This window comes from Punica granatum, chromosome 2, assembly GCF_007655135.1.
Source record: "Punica granatum isolate Tunisia-2019 chromosome 2, ASM765513v2, whole genome shotgun sequence".
NCBI lineage: Eukaryota > Viridiplantae > Streptophyta > Magnoliopsida > Myrtales > Lythraceae > Punica > Punica granatum.
The window spans coordinates 10,231,161-10,241,279 of NC_045128.1; the positions used below are offsets into that span (position 1 = coordinate 10,231,161).

The 10,119-nt window shown below is 37.3% G+C and overlaps 1 protein-coding gene across 1 annotated transcript; it reads right to left on the minus strand.

Annotated features, from left to right (window-relative positions):
• Positions 1 to 1,540: 1,540 nt before the first annotated feature.
• Positions 1,541 to 5,451, minus strand: LOC116194346 (gamma-glutamylcyclotransferase 2-1-like). Its single transcript, XM_031523147.1, has 8 exons — positions 5,081 to 5,451; positions 4,023 to 4,144; positions 3,841 to 3,917; positions 3,565 to 3,621; positions 3,118 to 3,215; positions 2,883 to 2,954; positions 2,714 to 2,793; positions 1,541 to 2,122 (listed from the first exon to the last, which is right to left on the minus strand). Exons 1-8 carry the CDS (start codon positions 5,434 to 5,436, stop codon positions 1,947 to 1,949), a joined length of 1,038 nt encoding a protein of 345 aa, XP_031379007.1. The 5' UTR covers positions 5,437 to 5,451; the 3' UTR covers positions 1,541 to 1,946.
• Between the last annotated feature and the right edge of the window lie 4,668 nt (positions 5,452 to 10,119).

The window sequence follows — 10,119 nt, forward strand, 5'->3', positions numbered from 1 at the left end:
TAGATTTTCTTTTATTGCAACAGTCATAGATAGTAAGTTGAGAACAATGTGATCGGTGGAATTGGGGGGGGGAAGGTCTTTGGGAGAGGAGTGGATTGGAAGGAATTAGGTTCTTCAATGAGTCAAAAATTGAAAATTAGTCTTCGATGACATGAAGCAGATGATTTTGGAAATACAATCAGATCCTGCAAATAGAGGGGCTTATTTTACTCAATTAATAACAGAGGCTGACGTGGAAATCCATGTCAGTAAATAGAGGAGCCTAAATGTCCTTATTTCAGATGAAGGGTTGTATGTGACTATATATTAAATTTGTAAATTGTAATTCATTCATCCCCAAAAAAAGTGCAAGAAGCTTTTATTTATTACTTTGTGGACAATATAAGAAAGAGAGGAAGAGGAATTAAATGTGCGTCTTTTTTTTTTATAAGCTCTTGATTTTTTGTGAGGAAGCATGTTAATTCCTGGTCATAGGGACATGAGACGGAATAGATATTGAAAGCAGATTTTGCTCACAATATAGGAAAAGCTGAACTATATCACCAGCTACTTGTACCAATGATCCCCCCCTTCTCGGCCCATGACGAGGATGTAATCTTAACTTTTGTGGAACTACCAAGTATACCTAAATCATATCGAACATCAACTTACTCTAGTTGCGAAATACTTTCAATAGATTATCTTGGACAAAACTTGTTTATTTGGGGAAGTTTCGAACTTCCAAGGGCAGTGTGGCCTTTGGACTCCTCAGATTGGATTTGCACCACCATGCCCTTGCCTGTGCTCCGACCAAGGGGCAATTAGGGGTGTAAACAAGTCGAACCGAACCCCAATTTATGAGGCTCAAGTTTGGCTCGTCAATGTGAGCCTAGACTTGAACTTGGTCGAGCCTAAACATCCGAGCTCGAGCTCGGTTCATCAAATAAATAGAAGGTTCAGATTCGGGCTCGGCTTGGTTGACGAGCCAAGTACAGTAAAAAAGTTTGGACTCCGGTTCAGGCTTGAGTTTGGGCTCGTTTGGACTTGTTACAGAATCAATGATGGTAAACTAAACTATACAACAACAATATACTACAAAAGTATAATCCAACGATACTGATTGGAACTTGATACGAGTTGCTAATCATCAAATTCAAATAATAATAATAATAATAAAACTGGTTTAAGCACGCGAGCCAATCAAATCGAATACCACTGAGCTTGACTCGGCTCGTTTGATTGGCGAGCTGAGCCGGGGCTCGAGCTCAATAAGATCGAGCCGAATGCAAGTTCTCATCGAACTGTGCCCGAACCTTTTGCAAATCATCTCATCTCATTTACACCCCCAGGGCAATCACGGGGCTCACATGTCCAAGGCAAGACCAGCCCCGGACTTATCACCAGTCAAACCGTCAGCCATAGCTGGAGAGCTCTGCCATCTCGGCAAGGCTCGTAATATTCCCGACAATTCTAATCGTGTCGATTTATTATGTACCAATACGGTTCAGTGAACCAAACATTCTAACCGCGTCGATTCATTACATACCAAGACATTTCAGTGTACCAAATGTAAAGGCAGAATCATAACATAACTAATAGAAATGAAAAATCAAGTAAAAAAGTTTGGGTGAGAGCTGATATGTTATTCCTCTCCTTTACTACTAAAATAAACTTCATTTAAGCTCCAAAGGCAACTGCTACAATTTTATCATTAGTTTTCACTATCGTCTCCCAGTTATATAGTCAGTCCTCTCGGCTATGGACTACTACTTCCATGCGCAGCTGAAGCCCGAACTTAACAATGGCTAAAGTACTAAATAAAACAATGGAAAGCTACGATAGGTTAATTGCGAACAAGGAATGAGGTTACTGATACTACTCGAGAAAATTGAATGCGCGCCGATGCTCCTGCACGCGGGCATTAACTTCAGTTAAAGAGCCCTCTCTTTAGGCGGGTTTATTGCCTTTCATGAGGAATCCATGACTATGGCTTCTTGAAGGGGACGTCTCTGGAGGGATGGGATGTGGACAGCTTTTGGCGGGATTTTGTGGGGCGAGATCAACTTCTTTTCCCGCTTCCCGATAATTTCAAGTTCCTTTCGCACTTCATCTGCTAGCTCGATCACATAGTCATCCTCGTGACCTGGTACAAAAGTTACCCATTAGTTTCTCAATTATGAAGCCAAGGAGGAAACGTACAAACACTTAAAACAAAAGGAAGCAGAAGCTTTGGCTCTGCAGAGTTGTCCTTTCCAGCAGTTCATTTGACCCATTGAAACTCAATCAAAGTAGGAGAAGAATCGCACTAAACAAGACACTTCTCATAACCCAATCTATTTTACAAAAAGTGATCCGGCATGTTATATTCCTAAAATTAATTAAAAAAAGGGGAAAATGAAACTTTTCCAGTTATAATGTCGGGTGAATTTTCCATTTTATGTGGAGAACGGGCCAAGCAACTCAGTTCGATACTTTGCAGGAATATGGTATTAAGTCCACAAGGATTTTCTCTCAGATGGAAATATAGGCAACAGGTTTCAGGAACCTTTTTTACTATGTTTTTTTCTTTTGTTTTGGCTATGTAAATAACTTCTCCAAATTCCAGCACACCTGTAATTGCATCATGTGTCTACAGTGAAATTGTGTCCCGATTGAGAAAGCACAACCTACTTAGACCCAAGACCTTGCAACTTAAGGTAACTCCTGCTAGATTGCTTCAGTTGAAAGAACTTACCTAGGTCAAACATGGCTTTCTCTAGCAGGAAAAGATAATCTCGATTGTTTCCACAAGGTCCAAAAGCAGTTGCTATTTGCCTGAACAAGCAACATAAAAATTGTGAAAATCGATTTTAAGCAAGGAACAAATTGGCGAGGTCTGACGCAGTAGATGATCCCTCTGTTACCTGGCCATATCTTCCAGCGGTGCAGGCCCCAAATAGTACCTGTTTGAAAATTTATCCGGGGTGGACGTAAATCTGCAAACAATAGATATATCAGCTTGGCAATATCGTACCATCAGCATGGCAATATCGTACCATCAGCATTGTGTTACAGGCAGCATAAACTGCAGACTTGAAAGAGCTATTCAGGTTAAAGATAAGGTAGTGCAAGATTTTGATAAGAATAAAGGTGTCTTACGCTATAACTCCAGTCAAAGCAGGCTGTGAGTGATCCTCCTCCTTATAGAAGTCTACAAGAGACTTCTTGTCATATTCACATTCCCTCCGCTCCAGATACTGAGATCAAGTAAAAGAACAGCGTCTGAGCAGAGTAAAAATCTGCCTTAAGGGATAACATGATCTCAAGCCAGCAAAACAGAACGTGTGAATTTTGAGGTAAACTCCCCCCCCCCCCCCCCCCCCCCCCCCCCCCCCCCGCAATAATGAATATGCACAGTATGGAGCTTTAGTTCATCCACAATTAAAATACGAATGTTTAAGAGCATTTCTTTTCTCCGTATACAAAATGCATCTGTATTATCAAAGAGAAGCACATATGCTGATGCATTTTCTAATGAATTCGCAAAGAATGACAAGATTGCTAGTATTTCTCAATTAAATCAAATGGGATGTCGAAGATCCATACCTCCATTGCTGCCTTTTCCCTTTCAGGGCCCCCACGTACACAATAAGCAACTCCCCACTGCAATGCAAAAAGGGTGGCAAAAGAGGCTGAGTTAGAAAACATGGGTAGAAACTGTCATCCACAAAATTTACCAAAGACTAAATGGTTGAATATGAACTCTTAGTCCTATGCAAGTAAATACGGAAATTATGAAGCTCTTGAAGAAATTTTAAGACCGCTATAAGACTGCTATGCATCGTAAGCATTGTAAATGAGAATGAGAAACGTTATGCTTACGCAGATTGCTCCTTCATTTTCTTCCAGAGTGCAAGTTCTAGCAGGGTGCTCAGGCGTACCTCTATGGTCAATGCATGCTGGGACAAACAAAATTAATGTAAGTTAAACTAAAGATTTATATAAAAATGCCCACCATTTCCAAAAAGAAGTGATACAGTATCTTGTACCAAAAGAAAACTCACCAAGATCAAATACGCGCTTGTAGTTCTTAACAAACCCAATTACTTTGTCATCATACTCGAATCCTGGGTTCCACACCAGTGAACCGTAGCCAAAAACCCAGAAAACCATGGCTGTGTAGAACCTGCAATAACGTTGAAGAGAGAATAGGTTCACATATTGACTCTAAATAAAAAAGAGACACCCCAGCAGATATCTTCAGCTTTTAAAGCATAAATAATAGTTTAGCAAAAAAGTTTCTGCATTGTACGTGGGACCAAAACTCAGCAAGATTTCCAGGCTCCCACATTATCGAGAGGAATTCAAAGAAAAAGTCCAAGAAAGAAAAATATCATGTTCAGAGAAAATAGTACTTATTATCATGACGACTTCCCCGGCTCAACCACCAGATCGATCTAATTAACTTATACGAACAGAACGAAAGCAACATTAATTACCACAGTAGGTAAAACATAAAGTACATGAGACAAAGCCTTTTTTCACTAATGAAATACTTGTTGAGTTCTCATATCAAGTCATTACAGAATTTGGCCCATAAAGGACATTGATGGCCGGGTTAGAGCCAACGGATTTATCTTACAACCCATGTTTATTTCCCTAATTCACTTTCTCCTGCATATTTTCTTTGGGGCAAGCTGCTAATCCTAATTCCAGCAGAGCAGCATTCATTTTCAAATACAAACATAATCGGAGCAATTAGCATCGAATATAACGTGAATTAACAAAAAGCACAAACTACCAGCAATGGTTGCAGCACAATGACCCATCGACCCACAGCTCAGAGGCGAACATTCTTCGAAACCAGAGACCGGAAAGGAAATTTTCAGTACACCATATGCCCGACAAATCTCTTCCCATTTGCATCACCTACATCTACACCGCCCTCTACATTCATCCGCAAGCCGAAAAAAACCCTCCCCAACAATCATTCGATTCTTCCCATTTCTTACCGTAAAATCAACAAAACAGCGGGCCCAAATGGCGGTGAACATCCAGACAATAAAATAGATGGCAATGGCGCAGGGAAGAATAAGGAAAGTAAGATAATGGTGATACTTACAATGAAGTAAATGCTAGGTTTTCGGGGAGAAAAGCAGAGCCGCAACTGGGTATGATCTGAAGGAGGGAGCTAGAATGATTCAAACCGGAGGATATAGAGAGAGAGAGAGAGAGAGAGAGAGAGAGAGGAGAGGAAGCCACAAGCTCGGGAATAGGAACGAATTTAGCTTCCGGAACGGAGATTTTGGGGAAGTTTTCAGAGCTTTCTCTCTCTAGAATTTCTCCCTCTCTCTCTCTTCGAGCTGCTTCGCTCTGTGTGTATTTTTTCTCGAGTTCGGAGAGGAGGAGGTCGGCAGGTTGAAGGAGACTATTTATAGTGGCGGGTGGGGTGCGGTGCCAACCCCGCCACGTATGCATGTGGGGATGGGATCATTTGAGCCATGTCATGCAGTCATCACATCCCATGCATGCTATGTCATCCATCATCCTCTTCAGTCTTCAACCCCTCACCCACCACCCCCCCCGGCCCCACAAAAAAAAAAAGATAAGGAAAAGGTCAAATTTGGTCATTAGTTATTTTTCTATCTTAGTCCGAAATATTTTCTTTGGCCGGATTTCGTCCTCAATCTTTTTCGCATGGTATGAGTTTAGTCCTTCCGTCCAAAATTCCGTCCATTTTCCCTGATATGTATATTCTTCAAATGAGAGTGCACCACGTGCGCGACAGATCACTACTACTCTAAACCGATTGTTATAGAGCAAATCCGATTCTTTTTTAGTCAGACCCGTAAACTGAATTAAGATATTTTCGATTCTTTTAGGATTCCAGCCATATGTCGGTGCGTGAGATGATGAAATAGAAGCGATGGCTGGAATCCTAAAAGAACTGAAAATATCTTAGTCTAGTTTACGGATCTGATTAAAAAAAGAATCGGATTTGTTCTATAACAACCGTTTTAGAGTATGAGTGATTTGTCGCTCACTCTCATTTGATGAATATACATGTAAGGGAAAATGGATGGAATTTTTGACGGAAGGACTAAACTCATACTGCGCGAAAAAGATTGAGGACGAAATCTAGCCAAAGAAAAGGTTTAGGACTAAAATAGAAAAAGAGCTAAAGGTTGAAGACCAAATTTGACCTTTTTCCAAAAAAAAAAGCATCCATCATAGCGCGAAAATCTTGGAACTCAAACCATTGGTCCCCATGCAAAACGACTGATATTTATAAGGTTCTGATAGTTAAAGGTCGAGATACTATCAGTCAAGAATGTACGACTACTATTAAGAAATAATCACATTAAAATTGAAGCTATTTAGTTATATATGAGAGTTGCAGTGGGTCTAATTAGAAGAATATGGAAGCAATTGACATGGGAGCTTCTTAAGTGCTCTAGTCGGTGACTCTATAATGAATTTCCAACGTCTTTGGAGAGCTTGTCGATGGTAAAGGACTTATAGATATGCACCTACTTCTACACAATTAAATAAAAAACGTGACCCTAGACATGAGTATATTCTATGAAATCAATTTTGTTATATTCATCGGATGATTTGTATATCACTGCTATGGATGAATGTAATGAGAGGCCTAAGAATTTTATTGGGTAAAGTGTTTACATTTACTAAAAATTAGATTTAAGATCGACAATAACTTAAGCCATTGATGTTCTTTCCCACTTGTAGGGAGCTATATTCGAAATGATTGTGCAATGTATCTGTTCTAGTACGTTTTATATCAAACATTTGTGTTGGACTTCTTATAATAGTAACGTAATAATATATACAGAGAATTTACTTCATCAGTTGTAAAGTAAATGTGAGCGAAAATGGATATATACAGAATTTTCAATATATTTCCTTATTTGTGTATGAGATTAATTTTAGTGAGTTCTCATTAGCTAAAAACTATGACCTTCTATTTTTTGCGAAATTTAATATATGCATTGCAAATAGTAAAATGTGCACCCCGTTCTTGGAGGATCAGGCACGTTGATATCACATAGGAAACAACATATTGAAATAATCTCAAACCAAACAGCCTATTGATATCTTTAGTTGTATACCGAAATTCTTTTCAACCTCTTTCTCTTTGTATGTTTTAAGGCGGTAAAGTTGATATAGATAATGCAGCCCACTCTCTTCCGCACATCTGATTCACAAGTTCAAACCACGTCCTCAAGATAAAGATAAGACCCGGATTACGGGACCATTCGACCATTCGATTAATAATCTTGTAACCAAAAAAGAAAGGGATAGTTTTATCGGTGGACCAAAATCTTAGTTGACATTGCACGCACTGTAACAACAACATCACATGGTATGTGCAGACACAGCATCCGCATTCGTGCATGCGTCCATACCCATGGCGGTGAATGGCATAGCATATGCATCCAGCAGGTTCATTGAACCTGGACATGTTTATACTAACGCGTAGCCCCGAGGCCGTTTGAGAAAATATAGTTGAAGTCGTTTTATTGAATTATCGGCCCTTTCTTTTCTTGGATAAATAAATGGGTTAGGTTCAATGAATGTAGACAGCCTGCGACAACATGCACCAATTCCCAAACGTTTGGGGTGACGATGACAGCCATGTTTCTTGATTGGATGTTCTTGCCAAAGACAAAATTGGCAAATGATGGAAAGATGTAAACAGCAAAATATATTATTGCGACCTGTGGGTAAAGGTGTCCATAAAAAATAGTTTTTTTAAAAATTATTTTCGGATTCGGAATACCAAATATTTTTTTTATGTGAACAATACCAAATAAATATCGGTTTTTGAGATTTGATAACTGTACTATCTGTACGTCCCAAATTTATTTCTTTTTTATAATTTATAATCCATATATGTACCATGTCATTAACCATTTCCTCTTCATTAATATTTAGGAAATCTTTCAAATATAAAATTTTTTAAAAAGGAAGTTTAAAAAAAATTCATTGTTTGGTATGCCGGATGGAATGGAAAGGAATAGAATGGGTTTTTTATATAGTGAATGTAATTATATTTAGAGAAAAGTAGTGATTTTTATATTGAACTAGAGAATATAAAAATTTAATTAGATAAACTTATTTTTTGTAATATCAATCCATATATCAAATGTTTAAATGTATTGAACTAAAAGATATTATATGATATATGTAAAACCTAGTAGAAATGATGGGATGAACATTCCTTAAATTTTTTAAAGGAATGACCATTCTATCATGTTATAAAGAAATTTTCTCCAAATGAAATACTCTTTTCTAACTTATACTAGTGTTTTCGTATAAGAAAATAGAGTATACTAATGGAATTCCAATCCATTCCATTCTGACACACCAAATGGGATGAATATGTTTTCGGTTCTCTCTTTTTCTTCAAAACGCTGGTTTTTCTTTTTCTTTTTCCAATTAATTTGTCTTGGTCCTTTTTTTTCAGTTATATTATTACGTGTGTACTTAGGATGGAGATGGAGATTTTAGTGCAGAAATACTCATTTGTAATCCAGATAAAAATGCTTTAAAGTCGATTATCACATGTTCTTCAAATTAATCTCTTATACATACATGAAGCACGCACATCTTTATATTATAGATATAGATATATAAAAACTTTATGGGAATAGACTAACCCTAATATATCTACCTAAACATATCATCTATGTCAAATTTACCTCCTTCATGAAAGAATGTAACTCTTTCAGCCATTTATGAATATACAAGTGTCACTCATTCATTTCTCTTCCATTAAATAATGTTTATCTCTCCATCGTCAAATAGATCCGATTTTCATTTAATTTGAGCAGCACCGCGTATGAATTGGTCAACATTCTTTTGGCCACAAATTTGTCAACATTCAATATCACATTAACATGGCTTTCTTTGATGAGACAGGCCAACTACTCGTACTGTGATTCAATAAGATCGTAGACTCGTATGTTTGTTAACAAAATTAAATTTTATTTTATTTTACTTTACTTTTTCCTCAATTTCGTCCACCGAAGAATAAAAAACAACGTATGCATCAATAACAAGTATTACTGCTACTAAATTACCTCTTATGGGAATCTAAAGATCTTTGAGAGTCACATGCATATAATCAGTAGCGGTCCAAGAGATACTGTGATCTAAGGCGAAAATTTAATATGAAGCCTATAATGAAGAAAAGAGGAAAGTATTTAACCATTCCCCACCAACACCCCCCCCCAAAAAAAAAAAAGAACAGAGGAAAGCTGAGTAATTCAGTAAAAGAGGTATGGAAAGAAAATGACTAAAAAGAACAAATCTTTGATTGAACATTTTAGAGGATGGACAAATCCGGATATGATTAAGAGAATGAGAAAATTTGATTCAATTAACTCTAACATACAGTTAATTGGGAGAGTAATTAGGAATAGAGAGAAAATGATCAACAAACTGGAAAGTATTGATAAGAGGGAAAAAGTATGGATTTTGTGTATATGAAACAAATTAGGAATTTTGTGAAATTAATTATGCCATACTTGGCTAATTATTATAAATAAAGAAAAGTGACTCTTATTAGGAATAGTTAGGGGCCTTAATCCATCGTAGATAAGTATAGTAATTTTATATACTCTAAGAATGGTTAGGGGCCTCAGTCCATTATAGGTAAGTACAGTAATTTTATATATTTTAAATGTAATCTTCCTAATTAATAGTGGGGCCTAAAATTATGGGGGCATAAGATGGTCCTGCATATAATCATATTTCAAATCAAAAGACTCAATATTCTTTTAAAAAGCTTCATTCATATTGCTCTTTTGCGATTATAAAGGCTACTGGCTATCAAGATGCTTCTGAATCATGATAATAAAGAGGAGAAAGGTTGAAGTACAACCCGCCACAGTTACGAAATATTTTCATAAGCCATATATAGGAACATTTGCCCAAGGAAGTGGTAATCTATTCATTAAAAAAAAAATTATGGCGATCTTACAGATGCATTAGGCTAATTAACACACAAATCCAGCATGAAGAATGAAAATTGATAGACTGAATTCGTCATTTTCTTCGATGACTTTCCAACCGTCAATGATGCACTTTGTTAAGCCATGTCCAACTGATAATGACCTATACATAGTATATGTTAAAAAC

Excerpts from the sequence above, each read along its gene's own strand:
- LOC116194346 (XM_031523147.1), bottom strand. The coding sequence starts at position 5,436 with ATGCATACGTGGCGGGGTTGGCACCGCACCCCACCCGCCACTATAAAT. Across the intron at positions 3,216-3,564 it reads GGGAAAAGGCAGCAATGGAG|TATCTGGAGCGGAGGGAATG; the intron begins GTATGGATCTTC and ends ACTTGATCTCAG. Across the intron at positions 2,955-3,117 it reads GCTTTGACTGGAGTTATAGC|ATTTACGTCCACCCCGGATA; the intron begins GTAAGACACCTT and ends TATTGTTTGCAG.